The sequence below is a fragment of the Panthera tigris genome, chromosome D2 (assembly GCF_018350195.1).
Source record: "Panthera tigris isolate Pti1 chromosome D2, P.tigris_Pti1_mat1.1, whole genome shotgun sequence".
Lineage (NCBI taxonomy): Eukaryota > Metazoa > Chordata > Mammalia > Carnivora > Felidae > Panthera > Panthera tigris.
Genome location: NC_056670.1, coordinates 33,454,373 through 33,480,176, shown reverse-complemented (window position 1 = coordinate 33,480,176; position 25,804 = coordinate 33,454,373). Strand labels below are relative to the sequence as shown.

General features: G+C 35.8%; 1 protein-coding gene across 7 annotated transcripts in view; it reads left to right on the top strand.

The window, feature by feature from the left end:
* Nucleotides 1-25,804, top strand: part of PPP3CB (protein phosphatase 3 catalytic subunit beta) — a 71,544-nt gene that overhangs the window by 18,225 nt on the left and 27,515 nt on the right. For all 7 annotated transcript variants that reach the window (XM_042961065.1, XM_042961063.1, XM_042961064.1 and 4 more), the window contains exons 4-10: nt 209-320; nt 2,228-2,373; nt 2,641-2,780; nt 2,884-2,961; nt 3,068-3,162; nt 5,939-6,064; nt 23,995-24,072. In XM_042961065.1, the coding sequence (XP_042816999.1) occupies nt 209-320; nt 2,228-2,373; nt 2,641-2,780; nt 2,884-2,961; nt 3,068-3,162; nt 5,939-6,064; nt 23,995-24,072 (775 nt within the window). The remainder of the gene's footprint in view (nt 1-208; nt 321-2,227; nt 2,374-2,640; nt 2,781-2,883; nt 2,962-3,067; nt 3,163-5,938; nt 6,065-23,994; nt 24,073-25,804) is intronic.

The window sequence follows — 25,804 nt, the reverse complement described above, 5'->3', positions numbered from 1 at the left end:
TACTTTTCTAGGAGTGGAGGATGAGTGTGAATAAGATGACAAAGTTCCTGATTTCATAGAGCTTATATTTTAGTAAAGGACAAAGAGAAAAAGATAGTAAAGAATAACAGAGATTGTAAGGACAATAGGGTTAGAGGAAAAGGAACAAAGATCAAACAACTTAAACAAAAAGATAAGTTAAATTCACTTAAAACATTTTCTTTTGCAGTGTGTCTTATATTTATGGGTCCTGAAGATTCTTTACCCAAGCACATTATTTCTTCTGAGAGGCAATCATGAATGCAGACACCTTACTGAATATTTTACCTTTAAGCAGGAATGTGAGTATTGCCATGAGAAATACTTTCACTTCCTCAGTAATCTTTTGGAGTGAGGTAGTAGGAGTTTGGAAAATTTACAGTGCAACATTAAGAACAGATTTTGTGTCCCAACACATAAAGCTTTAAGGATGATTGTCAGGAGCTCTCTAGTGGTTAATGGTGTTTCATTCAGACATTTTCATTTCAGTATTTCCTGTTAAGTTTGCCTTTATAGATATATGAAACAGTTTTGAGTTTTGTACATAGTTTTAATGTTTAAGTGATTTTTTTTAACAGGAAGACTAAAACTAAAAGGAAAAAAATTGTTTTTGCATTAGAGACTTTTGTCCCCCAATATTGAAGCTCTCTCATGAAGCTTCTTAAATTATTCATGCTGTCATCATTGCAGATTGTTTCAAACACACTGTTAATGAATTGAAATTCTTAACCTACAATGTTTACCCCATTTCTCTCTTAAATTATTGTGGCAATGGCAGTCTATAATAGCCAGAAGCAACAATATGATATAGGGCAGTATTTGACCTTTTTTCACATCTCTTAACTGGGTGCTTATTAAGTTAATATTCATGACTATAGTAAGTCTTAGAGTTAAGTTCTAAGAGTAGAAGTAATTTCAGAATTATGGAGACTCATGATCCAGTAAAGATCATATTACTAGAGACTTTCAGTAAAAGAAGAAAAATATAGTGGTAAGTAATGGCAGAGGGGGCAAAGTCAGATAACTTCAAAGATCAGGTAGGTAACCTAAATGAATAGGTTATGAATAATAACATAATAAAAATAATAAAATAATGCAAATAAATAATGAAATAATAATAAATAAATGAATAAAGATGAGACCTGGAAAGTGCATTGACCAAAAGCAATCAGTTTAAAAATTTTATTGAACCACAGTGCTGGAAAACAGATCTGTTAGCAACCTACCAGTTTAGATGGTTGCTGGATATAGATTTTCTCATATTTGAATGTTACAGTGTTAAAAATGGAAAAAAGAATTAAGTTCTTTTTTTCCTTTAGATAATCAACAAACCACCCACCAAAACTCCAGCAAAAATGTAAAATATCCAAGAATTTAAATATATAAAGGAGCAAAGGGATCTCTGTAAAACTAAATTAACAGTTGGATTTGGTGGAGTTTTTTTCTCTTGTGTTATTTTGGCTTCATGCTTCACTGCCCATTTTAACCATTGTAGACTAGAGGAGCCCCTCTGTTTCTCCAATATATGAATAAGTTATCTTTTCTTTCTTTCTTTTTTTTTTTTTTTTGAATTGGATGGACCTTGAGTTTTGTTGTGATGATGTAGTCATCTTCCCTGTAACAACAAAGTAGTCACTGACTCTTACAATAAAATAAAGTATTAAAACTATTTTAGCTTTAAGTATAAGTCTAATTTAGCTTTACCTGGCCTATAAAATAGGTAAAAGGTTGGGCTGTTTTTAGAAATTTGACTTATTTATTTTAAGTAATATTTTATGGTGATCTACTGCATACCCAAAGTAAATTTAGAGACTGCAAATATTTTGTCTTCATAAGACCAATACCACTGCTTATTTTATTGATCCTCATACAGCAAGATGCTTTCCTTTTTAGAAAAAAATTGTATACAGTAAAATTCACTCTTTGTAGTGTTTAGTTCTGAGTTTTGACAAGTGCATAGAACTGCCTACCACCATAGTCATGATAAAGAAAAATTTCATCATCCCATAAATTCCTTTTTGCTGTCTTTTTATAGTTACCTCTTTACTCACTGGTGGCCACTTAGCTGTTATCTGTGTCTATAATTTTCTTTCCTTGGTTTCAATAGTCAATTATAGATAGGTAGGTAGGTAGGTCGGTCGATTGATCGATAGATTAATCTTCAAAATGATCAACTAGTATTGTAATTTTCAATTATTTTTTCTTCTAGGTAAAATTAAATATTCAGAAAGAGTCTATGAAGCTTGTATGGAAGCTTTTGATAGCCTGCCTCTTGCTGCACTTTTAAATCAACAATTTCTTTGTGTTCATGGTGGACTTTCACCAGAAATACACACACTGGATGATATTAGGAGAGTGAGTACATATTGTAGTTCCAAGGTTGGTTCCTATTGATAGTACTTTGTTGGGTAGAGAGTAGAAATTTTAAACTTCTCTTCACTGCCAAGATTAGGTAATGGTAAAAATTATCATACTGATATTTTAAGGAAATATTCTCTAACCATTTCAGAACGATGTAGTATGGACAGTATTCAAAGTTGGTACCACTTTACTGTGTCCATTCTATTCTCACTTTTGACAAGTTATTCTTTTCTTTGTTTCTTTCTTTTCTTTCTTTCACAGTTAGATAGATTCAAAGAGCCACCTGCATTTGGACCAATGTGTGACTTGCTATGGTCCGATCCTTCTGAAGATTTTGGAAATGAAAAATCACAGGAACATTTTAGTCACAATACAGTTCGAGGATGTTCTTATTTTTATAAGTAAGGAAAAATATCCAAGATTAAACACATTTGAGTTGTTAAAATAGCATATATTTCATATAGAAAACCATTATTTTACTTAATTTACTTTTTTCCCCCACAGCTATCCAGCAGTGTGTGAATTTTTGCAAAACAATAATTTGTTATCGATTATTAGAGCTCATGAAGCTCAAGATGCAGGGTAAGAATTCTGTTTCCCTGACCCAAATTAACACCTTATGTACAAATCAAACTTAGTAACTCATAATTGATGCTTTACGATGCATATTAAGCTATTTGTTTTACAGCTATAGAATGTACAGAAAAAGTCAAACTACAGGGTTCCCTTCATTAATAACAATTTTTTCGGCACCTAATTACTTAGATGTCTACAATAATAAAGGTAAGATGTTGTTGATAAAAAAATTGTTAAGCAACTTAGCTTTTTTATTGACTTATTTTTTGAAAATAATGGAAAAGAGGCATTGTTTGAAACTGTAACTATCCAAATCTCATCATAAAAAAGTATAAGATATAAGGGAGGGGAGAGAATAAGAAATAAAAATCCAAAATGTGAAACTTACCATCTGTAATCATTCCACAACTTGTCAGTCATAAAAGCTATCTTATCAAAGAATGCTCTGAATTAAGTCAAAAAATCAAACATGATTTTCTCAAACTCCCCTTTCTTAAATCTTTCCCCTTATAATCAAGAGAATGTTTTCTTGTTTGCATAAAGCTCCTTCTGCTGCTTTGACCATTTCATGTATTTGCACTATATAGTTAATTTAGTTTATCATGTTTCTTGTTTTATTTCACTGATCTAGGTTCTGTTTGTCTTTCTTCCTCCCTGCTTTTACCTCTATCTACAGTCTTATCATTGCCCCATGAAGATTTGTAGTTGAACCTTCTTTGATTAATTCATTCTGACCTCCATTTCAGAGATATATTCTTCCTTTCTTTTAACTATTCTTTTTTCCTTTTTTTCGTCTTTTTTCTTTATCTTCTGTTCCACTCGTTTTCATTCCTTCTCCTTCTGTCCATATTTGATCTGTCTATAATAATTGGGTTTCATTTAACTTTGAACATAGCTTATTGACAGATAATACTTAGGATCTTAATCTAGTTAAGTGTGTGCCAAAGACGTTAAAGATGAGCTTGGGTATGTTTACGTAGTTCACATTTTCAGAAGAGGAAGTTAAGAAGCCAGCTTCTATTCTGTCTTGATATGTCTGGAATTCAGTTGACTATGCCATAGTTTCTAGGGTCACTGGAACAGATGTGCCAGGAGGAAAGAACAGAAGGTTAAAGACTTTTTTGAAAGTATTAGAGACGTAATGAGGTCATTGCTAAATATGGGTCATAGAGGACTAGAATAAGAGGATTTTTTTTTTTTTTTTTTTGTTATTGGAGATGATGGTTAAAAGATTAAAACATTTGCCTGAGATCAAATGGTAGCATGCTATAAGTTTGATACAGAATATGCTACAAAAACTTAATACTATATTAATTACCAAAACAACCATGCCATGGACTGAGTTGCTAATCTTCAGAAGTTGGTATCTGTGTAGTCTCTAAGGAGTATGCCAGTGCTAAAATGGCCTTTTAAATTGTAGTTTAGTTTACAAACTTCAGAATTTCTGAAGAAGTTATCTAATGATGTGTGGCTTCACTTTTGAAGAAAATGGTATCTAAGTTTTGACTCAGTTCTCAAGAACAGAATAGAGTGCTACGTTTAACTTTGTACCGGCGCTCTGCTACCTCAACTGTGACCTCCCCTTATCAGCATTATAAGACCTAGTGTTCAGTGCTCAGTTGATTACTCTCTTATTGGTTGTCCTCTGTCAGTTTGACTTAGGGGGTAAAGGGATTACTTTTCTGAGTATTCAGAAAAGAAACTCAAACCATCGAATCTGTCTTGTCAAAATCAGATGTCTCTTAGTAGTGATTAGTCTGTACATAGTGTTAATGATTTGAGTGCTTACATGGTATGGGTATGTTTGTAATGTTTCATTCCATCTATAAGGCAATTTTCTAGATTCTTGCTCTCTCTTTCTCTCTCACTCTCTTGTTTTGTTTTAAAGCTGAAAACTTGGTATCGGCCCCTAATTTCTGAGGCTAAATTTTAAATACTTTTATTTCCTAAGGGAAACAAACACATTACTTGTGACTTTGTATTAGCCAGAATCCCACATCTTGGAATTTAACATTTGCATTTTCATGCTTTTCATTAAAATGGAAAAAAAAGTAATCACATAATTATTATATCTACAACACATTTTATACTTTTATATACTTTCATGTGAAATACATTCTCTGATCGTAAAATCAACTTCTGAGATAGGCAGGGTGGACATAATAGTCCTATTTTATGAATGAGAAATAGGGTAGTTAAATAATTTACCAAGCATTACGAAGATAGTATGTGCTATAGCTTAGATTAGAATCTAGCCCATATAACCCAGTGTTCCATAAAATAATATAACCAGTGTCTGAAATCTATGTAGTTAATTTAAGATATTATTTCTTTTAACATATTGAAACATTAGATACCTTAAATTGAGATGAGTATGTTACTTTTGGGTTATTTGGTTATAATATTTTTAATGGAATTTTTTCTAAATGAAGTAAAATATTTCTTTGTGGTAGTTTCACTTGATTTCCCATATAAATGAAATAAATACATTTATATAATCATAAAAACTGCTTTTTTTCTGGCTTTTGTTTTGTTTTGTTTTTTGCTTTATTACCATTTAGCTATCTTTTTCAGGTTGCCTGCAACTAAAAAGATCCTCTTAAAATTCCTTCAACTTATACGAACTTTTAAACCTAGAAAATTGCTCATTGCCGTTCTGTGTTTCCTCTAAAAATTGAGTTTTCACAATTTTGGATTTAAAGTGCATGTTCTTCATTAAATTATAAAGTGAAACAAACATTCTAGAAATCTGGGAATTTCATTAAAAATAACTGTAGATCTGACTATGCTTTATATAAAAGTGTGTTAAAAACAAAAGTGTGTTATTACTAAAAAATTAGTTCCTATCTCCCTCTACTAGTCCTTATTCAACTCACCCCTTGATTCCCTACCCCCTTAAAACAATATTTTTTTGCTTTTATGTGTTTTAGACTTTTGGAGCTAAAGACAAATTGTTACATTCACATTCAAACTTCTCTTTCAGCTGCTGTATTAAAGTATGAAAATAATGTGATGAATATTCGACAATTTAACTGTTCTCCACATCCTTACTGGTTGCCCAATTTTATGGATGTCTTCACATGGTCTTTACCATTTGTTGGAGAAAAAGGTATGATTCTTTTTTTTTTTTTTAATGTTTTATTACTGTTACATTTACTCCAGTTTACTATTGCAGACACATACTTACTAAAGGAAACTGAAGTCTAGTTTCACTGTGGGTTCAGCTCTACTTGTGTCAGTGGGTGTGGATATGAGAGCCTCAAAGATATTTTGGTTAGCTGTTTATAGCCCCCGTGTGAGGGTGTCTGGGGGACTAGGAGAAGACTTATAAATAGCCTGATGTTGTCTTCAGCTGTTGGGTTTTACTTTCTGCTTTTCTTTAGCTTAAATCTTTTATAAGGAATGGAGGGATAGCTTTGCTTTGGAATGGACACTTTTGCATATTTTAACACCACTTTTGGGGGATGTCAGAGTATTTTATGGGAGAATTTAAGAGCCCTAGTTTTGGGCAATGTTAGTTATATGTTAGCAGTTCTGTATACCCTGAGAAGAATGATAAAGAGAAATTCAGGTTCAAACCTAATATTTGTTTTCCTGTATAAAAATATGTATACAAATTTAGTTGTGATGCTTTCTGATAATTTCCATTAATAATATATTAGTTTATGCTTATTAGGCTTTTTAAGAGAACATAATGCTATTTAAGATTTTTTTTTCTGTTTTTTTTATCCTAGTTGTATAGAATTCTTAGGATTTCCTTACTTTATCACATTCTTTTCTATTTAGTGTTAATTTTTCCACAAGGCAATGCCTCAGTTACCATAAGTGGAAAATAAGAGTATGAGCGTACAGATATGATTGTAAAACATTTTGTTCTATATCCCTCTCTATTTTTTCTCACCTCTTCCATGTTACAAAATGTTCCTTTCTGTTTGACGTATGATATTTCTGCCAACGCAATTTTGGGTTCTAAAATACAGAGTTAATACTTAAACTGTGTACGTTAAACAGACTTTTTGAAGATTGCCTTCAGTCTTCATCAATTACTCAGTAGGTCAACAAGTTAATATGGAGATAGAATTACCCACTTTAGCATTTGAGAAGGGGGCCAGTAAAAGGCTTAGGTGCAAGGGATGCATTACACTTATAACCTTCTATCTTTGGTGGATGAGAAATAGTTCAATCATAGCATCATCAGGCTGAAGGGAATTTAAGAATTCATATTGCTCATTCTCCTGCCCTTAGGCTAGATTTCAACTCAACTGTTTTAATGTAATATGAGTGGGGTTGGGGGGCTGGAAAGAAAGGGAAGGATAAGGTAGGAGGAAAATAGACATTTCATGGATTCTGATTTGATTCTCTAATGCCTCTGCAATAAGGAAATACGGTACTTCATTATATCTAGTCTAAATATTTGTGTTTTGAGAAAAGAAATAGGGATAATAGCTTTTCTCAACTAATGCACCTATCAAAAACCAGGGCATCAGAGAATTTTAAAACTAATAGTTAACTTCATAATCATGTAGTCGAATTCCTTTTGAGAGATGAGAAAATTTAATCTAGTTTCTGGGGATCTGTCATAAGTAAAAATGGAGAATCAGGTTTCTATCAGTGTTACTACATTTGAAGTTTGCTACTAAGTAATCTTTTGTTCTTTTTTTGCCACTTTAAATCATCTTATAAAGATAAGGAAGTATTCAAACCTTTTGACCATTCCCCCCCCCCCCGCCCCCGTGAATCTTCTCCAAATTATTCATATCTTTCTAAAAATGTGAAGCTTAGATTTGAACATTATATGCAAATAGAATCCTAGCTAATGTTGAGCACAGTAAGATTTTTTCAAACTCTTTGCATATTTTTCCTTTTTTTTTTTTTAATTTTTTTTTTTAACGTTTATTTATTTTTGAGACAGAGAGAGACAGAGCATGAACGGGGGAGGGGCAGAGAGAGAGGGAGACACAGAATCGGAAGCAGGCTCCAGGCTCTGAGCATCAGCCCAGAGCCCAACGTGGGGCTCGAACTCACGGACCGCAAGATCATGACCTGAGCTGAAGTCGGATGCTTAACCGACTGAGCCACCCAGGCGCCCCTATTTTTCCATTTAATACATGTTAGCTATTTAGATAGCCTATTTGATTCTAATGAAAATTTTCTTTTGTTGTAAATAACAGCAAATGGTGGCTCACTTGTTCCACTTTGAAAAAGCCAATTTGACTCTGATGTAATCTCTGAGAAGCAACTAACCTAAGCCAGAGGCTTCCTTGGAGGCTGATTGAATCCTAAAGTTAGATGAAATCTGTGTTTTTAACCTTTTGGGGCTTTTTATTTCTTAAAAAGAAAAATCCTATGTTGGAAAGTTTCCAACATATACAAAGGTATAATGAATAATATGATGAGTTGCTATGTACCAATTGCTCAGCTTCAATAATTTGATCCAGTTATCAAACCATGGCCAATGTTGTATCATTTATATACCCATCCACTACTCCCCACCCAATACATTAATTATTTTGGATCATATATCAGCCATTTTTTTATAGCTATAAATATTTTAGAATGAATCTGTAAAAGATAAGGACTCTTGCTTATTATTAAAGTAACTACACAAACACATTTATTAATTTCTTAAACCCTTTTGAGAATCTGATGAAATTTATGGACTTTGCCTCAGAAAAATATAGGTACGTTTGTACATAAACATAACATTTTCAGGATGCTTCTATATCTGAAGTAAATTGGTAACTCCTTTCAGGTTTACTGCCCCCAATTTAAGAACCTCTGTTCTAGAGGGTCCAATAAAGTGCAATCTCCCATAGAAGGTCATACATGTAATATTTATTCATTTACTAGATTTTTTTGGAAAGTCTGTTTTATTCCCGTTACTAAGGATACAAAAATACAAGTAAGACATAGGCCTTTGCAGATTAACAGAGAATTTAAGATACATGAATAATGATAACAAAATGTAAGTGTTCCTAGAGAAGTCTAGTTTTATAGGAATTAAGAGGAGGGGGTAGATTATATTTGTTAGAGGGGTTAAAGTAGCATTTGAACCAGGGCTTGTAGAATGGTGGAATTGGAATTGTAGATATGGGCAGGAGAATTCTAGGTAACAGAATTTCCCTGAGTCAGAAAGCAAGAGAGCATAAGGCCACTGACAAATGTTGAGGGGTTCAGGCTGATTTGCAGTTAAGATGTATGAAGGTCAGTAGTAGTAGAAAAAGAATGAGAAGTTAAGTTAGGGCTAGATGATGAGGATTTTGATCACCACACAGAGAATTTGGAACTTTGATAAATGGTGGGCAGCAGCTGAAACAGAGTATTGACCATGATAGTCATTTAGAAAAATTGGTGAAATGGCCTGGAAGACTAGAAGTTGGGAGACCTGTTTTATGAAGCTCCATCAAGAGTCAAGTGGAACTATAATAAAGCCCTGGTAGCATTAGGAATAGAGAGCAGGGGAGAACTGCAAGAATTATAGAAGTACGATGAGTTAAGACTTAACAAGATTGCATGTTGCAGGCGAGGGAATGGTTGAAGATGACTTAGATGTTTGATCTGGTAATGATATTACCATTAACACTCTGTGATGAAAACCTGTTATTTTAGCAACCCCTCACTCTAGTTATAGCTACTCTTGATCTTCATTGGGATTGCTAGGCCTTTGACTGTGTCATTTTCTTATAAGTCAGATCACTCCTTGCCTCTCTTCCTTCTTAATGCACCTTCATACTCCTTTCTCTCTCTTTTTGCTATTCATTTATCTTGCAAATCTTAGCCCCAGTAAATCCAACCATCCATTTTCTCCATTCTTATAGCCAGGGTATAGAACACTGCTGGAGATATTTACACAGCCTTATGAAGTGGTACCACTCTTTGATTGCTAGGCATTGGTTGGGTTCTCGATAGTACCTAAATATTTTTTGTGTCACTAATCTGCTTCCTTTCCCTTTTCCGTTAGGAAATATTATCAATTTAATTTTTTTTTTTCTCTTAAACACTTTTTTTTTTGTAGCCACTTCCCTCACTCTCAGAGAAAACATATATCACTAGTGGGAGCTTTCTCTACTTATTGTTTCCCTTCTTATAAACCTTGAAGTCTTAACCTTGTTGAAGTCTTACCTTGTTGAAGAGGTGACCCTTTCCATCTAGGGTTAGCCCTTCTAACCTGACTCTAGGATTCCATTATGTTTCTATTTTTTCAGGAAACTTGCTTCATCTCTTAGATCTGTTAGATCTTCTGTATTTTCAGACTCTGTATTAAGTTCTTTTATAAATTGCTGAAATCTATCTGATCTTTATTTTAAAGATTAAATAACATTTCCCCTATTTGGTATCTTTCTTTGGCAACTACCATGCCTTTCTTTCACAGTTAAGCTTCTGGATGAAAAGTACTATATACTTAAAAGCTACTATTTGTTAGTCATAAATGATATCTCGTAGCTTTCAAGGTAAATCTTAATCTGTCACACAAGGTCTTTGGACCTCTTTACGTTTTCAGCCTCATTTCTTTCCTTCTCATCTTATTCTCTATGTTCTAGCCATAACACAGCATTGCCAATTACCTGCATATGATGCTCATTAGGTTTCATGTTTTCATATTTTGGTTTATTTTTTCATAACAGTTTTAATGAGATATAATTCACATCCCATACAATTAACCTATTTAAATCCTACAGTCCAGTGGTTTTTAGTATATTTGTGGAGTTGTACAGTAATCACCACATTTTTGAAACGTTTTAATCATCTTCCCAAAGAAACCCTGTATCCATTAGTAGTCACACCCCATTTCCTCCTGCCTCTCATTGCTGGCTCTCAGCAAGCATTAAGCTACTTTCTAACTCCATAGGTTTGCCTGTTCTGGATATTTCATATAAATAGAATCATACAATTTGTGATCTTTTGTGACTAGTATCTTTCTCTAATGTTTTCAGGTTTATCCATGTTGTGGCATGAATCAGTACTTCATTCCTTTTTGTGACCAAGTAATCTTCTATTACATGGATACACCACTTTAAAAAAAAAAAATATTTTGGGGTCTCCTGGGTGGCTCAGGAAATTAAGTGTCAGACTTTGGCTCAGGTCATGATCCTGTAGTTTGCAAGTTCAAGCCCCACCTCAGGCTTTCTGCTGTCAGCAAGGAGCCCACTTCAGATCCTCTGTCCTCCTTTCTCTCTGCTTGTGCACTCTCTCCCTCTCTCTCTCTCTCTCTCTCTCTCTCTCTCTCTCTCTCTCAAAAATAAACATTAAAAACAATTTTATTTGGGGAGGGTGGGTAAAGAAGTTTATTTTAATTGCAGTGTAGTTAACATAATGTAATGCTACATTAGTTTCAGTTGTACAATATAGTGATTCAACAATTCCAACTCGGTGCTCATCAGGATAAGTGAACTCTTAATTCCCTTCATCTGTTTTACCCATCTCCCAGCCATCTCCTATCTGATAATCATTAGTTTGTTGAAGAATCTGTTTTTTGTTTTTTTTTTTTTCTTTTTTTGTTCCTTTGTTCATTTGCTTAAACTCCATGTATGGGTGAGATCATATAGTATTTGTTTTTCTATGATTGGCATATTTTGCTTACCATTATAGTTTATAGATTCATCCATGTTGTTGCAATGGCAAGATGTCATTCTTTTTTATGGCTAAATAATATTCCGTTGTATGTGTATGCATGTGTATATATATCTCTACATATATATATGACTTTTTCTTTATCCATTCATCTGTTGATGGACACTTGGGCTGCTTCCATAATTTAGCTGTTGTAAATAATGTTGCTATGAACCTAGAGGTGCATGTATCTCTTTGAATTAGTTGTTTTTGTCTTTTTTGGTAAATATTCAGTAGTATGATTACTGGATCATAGGGTAGTTCTATTTTTAACTTTTTGAGAAACCTCCATACTGTCTTCCATAGTTTCTACACCAGTTGGCATTCCTACCAACAATGCAACAGTGCAAGAGGGTTCTTTTTTCTCCACAGCCTCACAGACACATGTTGTTTCTTGTTTTTTTGTTTTTGTTTTTTTTAATTTTTTATTTACTTTAGAGAGATAGAACACGCAAACTGGGGAGAGGGACAGAGGGAGAGACAGAATCTTAAGCAGGCTCCACACACAGTATGGAGCCCAATGCGGGGCTTGATCCCATAACCCTGAGATCATGACCTGAGCTGAAATCAAGAATAGAACTCTCAACTGACTGAGCCACCCAGGCGCCTGTTTCTTGTATTTTTGGTTTTAGCTGTTCTGACAGTTGTGAGGTAATAGCTCATTGTAGTTTTGATTTACATTTCCCTGAGGATGAGTGATGTGGAATACCAAATTTTGTTTATGCCTTCATTAGTTGCAAGACATTTGATTGTTTTCACTTTTTAACTATTAATAATGCTGCTGCAGTGAACATTCATGTACAGGTTTTTGTATGGACATATGTATTTATTAGGTATAGAACTGGGAGTAGAATTAGTGGGTCATATCGTAACTCTTATGTTTAACCTTTTGAGAATCTGCCAAACTTCTTTCCAAAGCAGCTGTATAGTCCCATCGACAGTGAATGGTTCCATTTTTTCCATATGCTTGCCAACACTTTATATTATGTATTTCTTTTTTTTTTAATGTTTATTTTTGAGAGAGAGAGAGAAAGAGAGAGCGCACATGAATGGGAGAGGGGCAGAGAGAGAGGGAGACAGCAGGCTCCAGGCTCTGAGCTGTCAGCACAGAGCCTGACGTGGGGCTCGAACCCATGAACCGTGAGATCATGATCTGAGGCAAAGTCAGAGGCTTAACTGACTGAGCCACCCAGGTGCCCCTATGTATTTCTTATTATAGCCATCATCATATGAAGTTGTGTCTCATGGTTTTGATTTGCATTTCCCTAGTGAATAATGGTGTTGAGTATATTTTCATGTACTTATTGACCATTTGTTTATCTTCCTTGAAGAAATACTTACTTAAAAATTTTTTTAAATGTTTATTTATTTTTGAGAGAGAGAGAGACACTCACACATACACACACATGCACACACGCACACACAGAAAGTGCAGCGGAGGAGGGGCAGAGAGAGAGGGAGACACAGAATCCAAAACAGGCTCCAGGCTCTGAGCTGTTAAGCACAAAACCTGACACAGTGCTTGAACTCATGAACCCTGAGATCATGACCTGAGCCAAAGTCAGGCGCTTAACTGACTGAGCCACCCAGGTGCCCTGAGAAATGTTTATTTAAATCCTGTGTTCATTAGAATTTTTTTTTTTTTTTTTTTTTTTTAGAGAGAGAGCACACACAAGTGGGGGAGAGGGGCAGAGGGAAAAAGAGAGAGATCTTTTTTGTTGTTACTTATTTTTGAGAGAGAGAGAGAGACAGAGAGCCTGTGTGGGTGGGGGAGGGACAGAGAGAGAGAGGGAACAGAGGATCTGAAGTCGGCTCTACACTGATAGGAGAGAGCCTGATGTGTGGCTTGAACTCATGAACCATGAGATCATGACCTGAGCTGAAACCAAGAGTTGGATGCTTAACCAACTGACCCACCCAGGCACCCTGAAAAAAAATTTTTTTTATCACTCACAAAAATGTGCTTTTATTAACAATAATTCATAAATTATATTTATGTGTTTGTACAAACTCTACCAAATGGTGGTTCAATACATTCATTGCCACAAAGGCAGGACAACACATGCCCCAGCTGAAAAGTGTATAGTTCTCATGATTACTATGACAAAATCCTTCCTGAATTGGATTTTATTCAAATTGTCCACTGAGATAACCATAAAAGATCATCTATAAGACATACAGACATGAAAATTATAATGCGCTAATGTTAATATCAGGTTGGGAAAACTATAAGGATCTTGATTATATAGTGCTCCTCTGTTGTATCTCTCATCATCCTGGAAAGCTAAGTTTTCCAGAGAACGAGGTGTTTGTACACTTTCCATTAGTTTAACCAATACAGTTTCCCTGGATTTTTATTTATTTATTTATTTATTTATTTATTTATTTATTTATTTATTTTTAGTTTTTTTTCCTTTCATGTCTTTTATTTTTATTTATTTATTTTTAATATATGAAATTTATTGTCAAATTGGTTTCATACAACACCCAGTGCTCATCCCAAAAGATGCCCTCCTCAATGCCCATCACCCACCCTCCCCTCTCTCCCACCCCCCATCAACCCTCAGTTTGTTCTCAGTTTTTAACAGTCTCTTATGCTTTGGCTCTCTCCCACTCTAACCTCTTTTTTTTTTTTTTTCCTTCCCCTCCTCCATGGGTTTCTGTTCAGTTTCTCAGGATCCACATAAGAGTGAAAACATATGGTATCTGTCTTTCTCTGTATGGCTTATTTCACTTAGCATCACACTCTCCAGTTCCATCCACGTTGCTACAAAGGGCCATATTTCATTCTTTCTCATTGCCACATAGTACTCCATTGTGTATATAAACCACAATTTCTTTATCCATTCATCAGTTGATGGACATTTAGGCTCTTTCCACAATTTGGCTATTGTTGAGAGTGCCGCTATAAACATTGGGGTACAAGTGCCCCTATGCATCAGTACTCCTGTATCCCTTGGGTAAATTCCTAGCAGTGCTACTGCTGGGTCATAGGGTAAGTCTGTTTTTAATTTTTTGAGGAACCTCCACACTGTTTTCCAGAGTGGCAGCACCCGTTTGCATTCCCACCAACAGTGCAAGAGGGTTCCTGTTTCTCCACATCCTCTCCAGCATCTATAGTCTCCTGATTTGTTCATTTTGGCCACTGTGACTGGCGTGAGGTGGTATCTGAGTGTGGTTTTGATTTGTATTTCCCTGATGAGGAGCGACATTGAACATCTTTTCATGTGCCTGTTGGCCATCCGGATGTCTTCTTTAGAGAAGTGTCTATTCATGTTTTCTGCCCATTTCTTCACTGGATTATTTGTTTTTTGGGTGTGGAGTTTGGTGAGCTCTTTATAGATTTTGGATACTGGCCCTTTGTCCGATATGTCATTTGCAAATATCTTTTCCCATTCCGTTGGTTGCCTTTTAGTTTTGTTGATTGTTTCCTTTGCTGTGCAGAAGCTTTTTATCTTCATGAGGTCCCAATAGTTCATTTTTGCTTTTAATTCCCTTGCCTTTGGAGATGTGTCAAGTAAGAAATTGCTGCGGCTGAGGTCAGAGAGGTCTTTTCCTGCTTTCTCCTCTAGGGTTTTGATGGTCTCCTGTCTCACATTCAGGTCCTTTATCCATTTTGAGTTTATTTTTTTGAATGGTGTAAGAAAGTGGTCTAGTTTCATTCTTCTGCATGTTGCTGTCCAGTTCTCCCAGCACCATTTGTTAAAGAGACTATCTTTTTTCCATTGGATATTCTTTCCTGCTTTGTCAAAGATTAGTTGGGCATACTTTTGTGGGTCTAGTTCTGGGGTTCCTATTCTATTCCATTGGTCTGTGTGTCTGTTTTTGTGCCAATACCATGCTGTCTTGATGATGACAGCTTTGTAGTAGAGGCTAAAGTCTGGGATTGTGATGCCTCCTGCTTTGGTCTTCTTCTTCAAAATTACTTTGGCTATTCGAGGCCTTTTGTGGTTCCATATGAATTTTGGGATTGCTTGTTCTAGCTTCGAGAAGAATGCTGGTGCAATTTTGATTGGGATTGCATTGAATGTATAGATAGCTTTGGGTAGTATTGACATTTTAACAATATTTATTCTTCCAACCCATGAGCACGGAATGTTTTTCCATTTCTTTATATCTTCTTCCATTTCCTTCATAAGCTTTCTATAGTTTTCAGCATACAGCTCTTGTACATCTTTGGTTAGATTTATTCCTAGGTATTTTATGCTTCTTGGTGCAATCGTGAATGGGATCGGTTTCTTTATTTGTCTTTCTGTTGCTTCATTATAAGTATATAAGCATGCAACTGATTTCTGTACATTGATTTTGTATCCTGCAACTTTGCTGAATTTATGTATCCGTTCTAGCAGACTTTTGGTGGAGTCTATCAGATTTTCCATGTATAGTATCATGTCATCTGCAAAAAGTGAAAGCTTGACTTCATCTTTGCCAGTTTTGATGCCTTTGATTTCCTTTTGTTGTCTGATTGCTGATGCTAGCACTTCCAACACTATGGTAAACAACAGCAGTGAGAGTGGACATCCCTGTCGTGTTCCTGATCTCAGGGGGAAAGCTCTCAGTTTTTCCCCATTGAGGGTGATATTAGCTGTGGGCTCTTCATAAATGGCTTTTATGATGTTTAAGTACGTTCCTTCTATCCCGACTTTCTTGAGGGTTTTTATTCAGAAAGGATGCTGAATTTTGTCAAATGCTTTTTCTGCATCGATTGACAGGATCATATGGTTCTTATCTTTTCTTTTATTAATGTGATGTATCACGTTGATTGATTTGCGAATGTTGAACCAGCCCTGCATCCCAGGAATGAATGCCACTTGATCATGGTGAATGATTCTTTTTATAAGCTGTTGAATTCAATTTGCTAGTATCTTATTGAAAATTTTTGCATCCATATTCATCAGGGATATTGGCCTGTAGTTCTCTTTTGTTACTGGTTAGGAATCAAAGTAATACTGGCTTCATAGAATGAGTCTGGAAGTTTTCCTTCCCTTTGTATTTCTTGGAATAGCTTGAGAAGGATAGGTATTATCTCTGCTTTAAATGTCTGGTAGAATTTCCCATGGAAGCCATCTGGTCCTGGACTCTTATTTGTTGGGAGATTTTTGATAACTGATTCAATTTCTTCACTGGTTATGGGTCTGTTCAAGCTTTCCATTTCCTCCTGTTTGAGTTTTGGAAAAGTGTGGGTGCTTAGGAATTTATCCATTTGTCCCAGGTTGTCCAGTTTGTTGGCATATAATTTTTTATAGTATTCCCTGATAATTGCTTGTATTTCTGAGGGATTGGTTGTAATAATTCCATTTTCATTCATGATTTTATCTATTTGGGTCATTTCCCTTTTCTTTTTGAGAAGCCTGGCTAGAGGTTTATCAATTTTGTTTATTTTTTCAAAAAACCAACTCTTGGTTTCATTGATGTGCTCTACAGGTTTTTTAGATTCTATATTGTTTATTTCTGCTCTGATCTTTATTATTTCTCTTCTTCTGCTGGGTTTGGGGTGTCTTTGCTGCTCTGCTTCTATTTCCTTTAGGTGTGCTGTTAGATTTTGTATTTGGAATTTTTCTTGTTTCTTGAGATAGGCCTGGATTGCAATGTATTTTCCTCTCAGGACTGCCTTTGCTGCATCCCAAAGTGTTTGGATTGTTGTATTTTCATTTTCATTTGTTTCCATATATTTTTAAATTTCTTCTCCAATTGCCTGGTTGACCAATTCATTCTTTAGTAGGGCGTTCTTTAACCTCCATGCTTTTGGAGGTTTTCCAAACTTTTTCCTGTGGTTGATTTCAAGTTTTATAGCATTGTGGTCTGAAAGTATGCATGGTATGATCTCAATTCTTGTATTCTTATGAAGGGCTGTTTTGTGACCCAGTATGTGATCTATCTTGGAGAATGTTCCATGTGCAGTCGAGAAGAAAGTATATTCTGTTGCTTTGGGATGCAGAGTTCTAAATATATCTGTCAGGTCCATCTGATCCAATGTATCATTCAGGGCCCTTGTTTCTTTATTGACCATGTGTCTAGATGATCTATCCATTGTTGTAAGTGGGGTATTAAAGTCCCCTGCAATTACCACATTCTTGTCAATAAGGTTGCTTATGTTTGTGAGTAATTGTTTTATATATTTGGGGGCTCCCGTATTCGGCGCATAGACATTTATAATTGTTAATTCTTCTTGATGGATAGACCCTAATTATTATATAATGCCCTTTTTTATCTCTTGTTACAGCCTTTAATTTAAAGTCTAGTTTATCTGATATAAGTATGGCTACTCCAGCTTTCTTTTGACTTCCAGTAGCATGATAAATAGTTCTCCATCCCCTCACTTTCAATCTGAAAGTGTCCTCAGGTCTAAAATGAGTCTCTTATAGACAGCAAATAGATGGGTCTTGTTTTGTTATTCATTCTGATACCCTATGTCTTTTGGTTGGCGCATTTAGTCCATTTACATTCAGTGTTATTATAGAAAGATATGGGTTTAGAGTCATTGTGATGTCTGTAGGTTTCATGCTTGTAGCGATGTCTCTGGTACTTTGTCTCACAGGATCCCCCTTAGGATCTCTTGTAGGGCTGGTTTAGTGGTAATGAATTCCTTCAGTTTTTGTTTGTTTGGAAAGACCTTTATCTCTCCTTCTATTCTAAATGACAGATTTGCTGGATAGAGGATTCTGGGCTGCATATTTTTTTCTGTTCATCACCTTGAAGATCTCCTGCCATTCCTTTCTGGCCTGCCAAGTTTCAGTAGAGAGATCTGTCACTAGTCTTATCAGTCTCCCTTTATATGTTAGAGCATGTTTATCCCTAGCTGCTTTCAGAATTTTCTCTTTATCCTTGTATTTTGCCAGTTTCACTATGATATGTCGTGCAGAACATCAATTCAAGTTACGTCTGAAGGGAGTTCTCTGTGCCTCTTGGATTTCAATGCCTTTTCCTTCCCCAGATCAGGGAAGTTCTCAGCTATTATTTCTTCAAGTACACCTTCAGCACCTTTCCCTCTCTCTTCCTCCTCTGGAATACCAATTATGTGTAGATTATTTCTCTTTAGTGCATCACTTAGTTCTCTAATTTTCCCCTCATATTCCTGGATTTTTTTATCTCTCTTTTTCTCAGCTTCTTCTTTTTCCATAATTTTATCTTCTAGTTCACCTATTCTCTCCTCTGCCTCTTCAATCCGAGCTGTGGTCATCTCCATTTTATTTTGCAGCTCATTAATAGCATTTTTTAGCTCCTCCTGGCTGTTCCTTAGTCCCTTGATCTCTGTAGCAGTGGATTCTCTGCTGTCCTTTATACTGTTTTCAAGCCCAGCGATTAATTCTATGACTATTATTCTAAATTCACTTTCTGTTATATTGTTTAAATCGTTTTTGATCAGTTCGTTAGCTGTCGTTATTTCCTGGAGGTTTTTTTGAGAGGAATGCTTCCGTTTCGTCATTTTGGATAGTCCCTGGAGTGGTGGGGAACTGCAGGGCACTTCCCCTGTGCTGTCTTAATTAACTTGCGTTGGTGGGCGGGGCCGCAGTCAAACCTGATGTCTGCCCCCAGCCTACCTCTGGGGCCACAGTCAGACTGGTGTGTACCTTCTCTTCCCCTCTCCTAGTGGCATGGCCCGTCTGGGCTACTTGCACACTGCCGGGCTTGTGGTGCTGGGGATTTGGCGTATTAGCTGGGGTGGCTTGGCAAGGTGCACGGGGGTGGGAGGGGCAGGCTCAGCTCACTTATCCTTCGGTGATCCGCTTCGGGAGGGGCCCTGCAGCTCGGGGAGGGAGTCAGACCCGCCGGAGGGATGGATCCGCAGAAGCACAGCGTTGGATGTTTGCGTGGTACAAGCAAGTTCCCTCACAGGAACTGGTTCCCTTTGGGATTTTGGCTAGGGGATGGGCGAGGGAGATGGTGCTGGTGAGCACCTTTGTTCCCCGCCAAGCTGCACTCTGTTGTCCGGGGCTCAACAACTCTCCCTCCTGTTGTCCTCTAGCCCTCCTGCTCTCCGAGCAGATCTGTTAACTTATAACCTTCCGGATATTAAGTCCCGCTTGCTGTCCGAACACACTCTGTCCGGCCCCTCTGCGTTTGCAAGCCAGACTCGGGGGCTCTGCTTTGCCGGCAGGCTGCCCCGGCAGGCTGCCCCTCCGCCCTGGCTCCCTCCCGCCAGTCCATGTAGCTCGCACCGCCACTCCGCCCTTCCTACCCTCTTTCATGGGCCTCTCGTCTACGCTTGGCTCCGGAGAATCCGTTCTGCTAGTCTTCTGGCGGTTTTCTGGGTTATTTAGGCAGGTGTGGGTGGAATTTAAGTATGCCGCAGGACACGGTGAGCCCAGCATCCTCCTACGCCATCATCTTCCCCGAAGCCGAAAAAAATTTTTTAATTGAATTGTAATTGACATACGATATTATACTAGTTTCAGGTGTACAACATAGTGATTTGACAGTTATATACATTACTAAATGCTTACCTTAAGTATAGTTAACCATCTTTCACTATACAAAGTTATTACAATATTATTGATTATATTCCCTATGCCGTACTTTTCAGTCTTGTGACTTATTTTCTTTTATAACTGGCACTTTGTACCTCCTAATCCCTTTTGCCTATTTTGTCCATCCCCCTGCCCTCTCTCTGACAACCACCAGTTTGTTCTCTGTATTTATGAGTCTATTTCTGTTTTTTGTTTTTTTAGATTCTACATATAAGTGAAATAACATGGTATTTGTCTTTTTCTGTCTGACTTACTTCACTTAGCATAATACCCCCTAGGTGTATCCATGTTGTTGCACAGGGCAAAATTTCATACTTTTTTTTATGGCTGAGTAATATTTCACTGTGTATATATACCACATCTTCTTTATCCATTCATCTATCAGTGGATACTTAGTTGCTTCCATATCTTGGCTATTTTAAGTAATGCCGCAATAAACATAGGAGTACATATCTTTTTGAATTAGTGTTTTTGTTTTCTTCAGGTAGGTGCTTCGAAGTAAAATTACTGGATCATATAGTATTTCTGTTGTTAATTTTTTGAGGAACCTCCATACAGTTTTCTGTAGTGGCTGCACCAGTTTGCATTCCTACCAACAGTGCCTGAGAGTTCCCTTTTCTCCACATTTTTGCCAATACTTGTTATCTTTTTGATACAAGCCGTTCTGACTAGTGTAAGGTAGTATCTCATTGTGGTTTTGATTTGCATTTCCCTGATGATAAGTGATGTTGAACATTTTTCATGTGTCTGTTGGCCCACCTGTATGTCTTCTTTGGAAAAATGTTTATTAAAGTCCTCAGCCCATTTCTTAATGGAATTGTTTGGTGTTTTGTTGTTGTTGTTGTTGTTGTTGTTGTTGTTTTGGTGTTGAGTTCTATGAGTTCTTTATATATTTGGGTAATAACCCCTTGTTGGATATGTCATTTGTAAATATTTTCTCCCATTCAGTAGAGTGCCTTTTCATTTTGTTGATGGTTTCCTTCACTGTGCAAAAGCTTTTTAGTTTGATACATCCCAATTATTTATTTTTGCTTTTGTTTCCCTTGCCTGAGGAGAGATCCAGAAAGATATTGCTAAGGCCAATGACTAAGAGTTTGCTGCCTGTTTTCTTTGAGTTTTATGGTTTCAGGTTTTACTTTTAGGTCTTAATCCATTTTGAATTTATTTTTGTGTATGGTGTAAGAAAGAGGTCTAGTTTCATTTTTTGCATGTAGCTGTCCAGTTTTTCAGACATTATTTATTGAAGAGATAGTCTTCTTTGTTATATATTCTTGTTTCCTTTGTTATAGATCCGTTGGCAGTATAAGCATGAGTTTATTTCTGGACTTTCTGTTCTCTTTCATTGGTGTGTGTCTTTTTTTGTGCCAGTACCATACTGTTTTGATTACTATAGCCTTGTAGTATATTGGCCATTTGCTTGTCTTCTTTGAAGAAACATTTATTTAAATATTGTGTTCATTTTTAAATGGGTTTTCTTTTTATTACTGAGTTGTAAGAGTTCCTTATATATTCTAGTTGCAAGTTCCTTGTGAGATACATCATTTGGAAGTATTTTTGCCTGTACTGTGGGTTGTCTTTCCACTTTCTTGACGGTGTCCTTTGAAGCAAAGAGTTTTAAATTTTGGTGAAGTCCTCTATTTATTTTTTCTTTTGTTGCTTTTGTTTTTGGTGTCATGTTTAAGAAACTATCGCCTGATCTAAACTAATGAAGATTTACCTCTATGATATCTTCTAGAAGTGTTATAGTTTTAGCTCTTACATTTAAATCTTTGATCCATTTTGAGTTAAGTTTTATATATGATGTGTAGTGGGGGTCCAATTTAATTCTTTTGCATGGGGACATTCAGTTGTCCCAGCACCATTTGTTGAAAAGACTGTTCTTTTCCCCACTGAATTGTTTTGGCACCCTCGTTGAAAATCAATTGACCTTAAATGTGAGGTTTTATTTGCAACAACATAGATGGAACTAGACGTTATTATGCTAAGCGACGTTAGAGAAAGACGAATATCATATGACTTCACTCATATGGAGAATTTAAGATACAAAACAGATAAACATAAGGGAAGGGAAGCAAAAATAATATAAAAACAGGGAGGGGGACAATCCATAAGAGACTCTTAAATACAGAGAACAAACTGAGGGTTGCTGGAGGGGCTTGGGGTGGGAGGATGGGATAAATGGGCAAGGGGCATTAAGGGGAACACTTGTCGGGTTGAGTACTAGATGTTACATGTAAGTGATAAATCACTAAATTCTACTCCTGAATCATTATTACACTATATGTTAGCTAACTTGAATGTAAATTTTAAAAAAATTAATTAATTTTAAAGTGAGGTTTTATTTCTGGACTCTTTGTTCTATTCCATTCATCTATATGACTACTTCATACTTTTTCTAACTTATGATTAGAATGCCTTGTGTGCCCTCTCTACATGACAAACTCCTACTGCATGATTCCTCTACCAGAAGCCTTCCTTTTCCCTGCAGGTCTTTTGTATACCTCTGCATACTTAAAGCATGGGGCTCATCACTCTTCTGTGGGGGGTGTGTGTGTGTATCTATATATCTATGTCTATACATCTATATCTATCTATCTATGTATTCTTTAGTATTTAGGAAGCTTCTGGTGAGTAGAGACTGGACTTTTTATATTTGATTCCCAGAGCTTTAGCACAGTCCCTGGCATGTGGTGTGCTATTAATATATTTATAGGAGGAATAATAGGAGCAGTATTGAATTTTGTTTTGGATGTGTTCATTTCTAAGTGCCATTAGGACATCGAGAGGGTTATAGTCAATAGGCATTTTTATTTATTAATTGAAACTTGCTTACACTTTTCTTTTTTAAATTACTCATTTGTCAAATATTGGATGCCTGTCTTCTACCAGGCATTGTACTGGACTCTGAGGTACAGTGGTAAACAAAACATCACCCTGCACTCATGAAGCTTTCATTCTAGTAGGAGAAACAGACAATATAAAATTGTTTAAGATAGTTGGCAATAATACCAGCAAGGAAATCCCGAGACTGAAGGTGAGGTCAAGACTGGTGATACAGACTGTGGAATAATCTTCAGAAAGGTGATACTTGAAACTCTGTAGTTATAGATGGAATTGCCAAGAGATTGAGCATATAAAATCACCAAGAGATTGTGCTGAGAGAGTCTTGAAAATATCCAGATTTAGGGGGGAAATAGTCTGAAATGTAGGAAAACCAAAGGAGTAGAATCCTGGAAACTAAGGGAAAAGAGAAGAGAAAAATATGTAGAATGGTAAAGGAGGAGTAAGACTAAGAAAGAACCATAGGTTCAGGTTGTTAGTCATTTGTAATCTTAAGAATTAAGTTTTGGGGCACCTGGATGGCTCAGTTGGTTGAGCATCTGACTCTTGATTTTGGCTCAGGTTATGATCTCATGGTTTGTGGGATTGAGCCCCATGTCGTGCAGGCTCTGTGCTGATGGCATGGAACTTGTGATTTTCTCTCTTCCCTTCCCCTGCTCATGCTCTTCTCTGTCTAAATAAATAAATAAACATAAAAAAAAAAAGAATTAAGTTTCAAGGGATTTGTTAGAGTCCGTTTTCTAAAAAAATTTAATCCTGGGACTTTTTTGAAACAGTGAAACTGTGCTGTAAGTTTTTTCTTACTCTGTAAGGACATGCTATATCCATAAATGGAGAATTTAAATGTATACATTTAGATGTTATTTATCTCTATGGGGCTTCATTTTTTTTCTGAGACCCCTGAAAATTTACTCTGTGCAGAATCGCTCTTAGACTTGTTATCCATTGAACTTCTTTCATTTTGAAAACCTTGGTATTTTCTTTTAGTTTCTTCATTCTTCAATTGGGTTAAAAATCATTTGACTATTATGTGAATAATTGCTGTGTGTGCATATAGACATTTGCATTTGGTCAGCTAACATATAACTTTTTTTGTTTTTTTTTTTGTTTTTTTGAATAGTGACAGAAATGTTGGTAAATGTTCTGAGTATTTGCTCTGATGATGAACTGATGACTGAAGGTGAAGACCAGTTTGATGGTATGATTATTCATTTTACTATTTTTTATTATGAAATGGTATTTTTGAACTGCCCAGCTTCACTACATAGTCTTGCAAAACGTAGTCATTGCTCTCAAATGGCTATGTCATTTGATAAGTATCAAGACAATTTTTCAGATATTAAGATGTTAAAATCATTTTAGTAATACCACTTTTTTTATGTTGGTATGGGGAAAAAGATGAATTTTGGGAAAGGGGAAATTTGGAAGAACAGAAGGAAAGGAAAATTGAAAGGTACTAAAGAATGTGGTTCTTCATGAATATGGGCACCACTTACAGGGATGATATAAAAATGCTTTTTGTTTCATGGGTACAGTATTCTTAGTGCATCAGAAACATACCTGAACCCCCAATGTTGTTGTCATTTTTTTTCCCCCGAAACTAAAGTAGACTATTCCCAACTGATGAGTGGTTGTGTTCTAAGAGACCATTTGTTAGGTTTAGTTTGATTTTCAGAAATGGTTTCTGAAGGTTAGACATGGCTGTTTGTTCTTAAGCAAGCCCACCAGGATGTGTGCTGATGTGCATTTATAGTGTAAATTAATACTATAGAAACAAAATTCCTTTTATTTTTATGTCTTGAAAAAAATTTTTTTATTTAAAATTTTTTTCAAATGTTTGATTTATTCTTGAGAGAGAGACAGAGACAGAGACAGAGACAGAGCATGAGCTGGGGAGGGGTAGAGAGAGAGGGAGACACAGAATCTGAAGCAGAATCCAGGCTCTGAGCTGTCAGCACAGAGCCCGATGCGGGGCTCAAACTCACAAGCCGTGAGATCATGACCTAAGCCAAAGTCGGACGCTCAACCGACTGAGCCACCCAGGCACCCCTTGAAATTTTTACTTGAAACTTTTTAAGTATAAATATTTTTTAAAATTTAAAGTCACTGAGAAACAAAAATGTAAACAACTTAAAGCTGAAACTCTTTATTTCCTTCCATATGCCCCTCACATCTTTGTTGTAGCATTCTTTTCATAATTGCAATCAGTATATAATTGTTTCCATGTATTAAACATGGTCTATGTATTGTTAAAACTTAATAGCTACATATTTCTAGGTTATTAATATACCATAATTTTCAGTTAATCTCATATTGTTTGGCATTTGGGTTGCTTTCAGTTATCCTTATTATGAATAGCATGCAATAAATATGCTTATACAATATTTTTTTTCTCTTGGAGTGAATTTCTTGAAGAGAATTAGAGAATTAAATATGTGTTTTAGCTTCATTATTTTAGCTATAAACTGCCAGATTACTTTGCAGAAGAATTGGAGCAATATGAAGTGCTTTTTGCCATGGTTTTCTCCACAGGCCCACCTCATTGGTTTTTGTCATTTTTATTTATTTTGCTTGGTGGCTACCTAGTAGTGAATTATAGTTGGTTTAATTTATTTATATTTCTTTGATTTTCTAATGATTGTTAATTAAAAAAACTGCCTACTTTTTCAACTGTATAAACTGTATATTTTAATTGACCACTTATTAAAGTACAACCTGAGTAAAAACTATTTAGAAATTTCTCTGCTTACGAACAGGTTTAATTCTTACACACTGTTGTAAGCCCATTTGTTAAAAGTACAAAGTAACTGTATACAAGTGTCTGCTATTGCCATCTGTTGGTGGCAAACAGAGATGTGCTTTTACTCTGGTTTGTAGTTTCATTAATTGAAATAAATTATTTATATCCATTTTTTTAGTTTGGATAATAA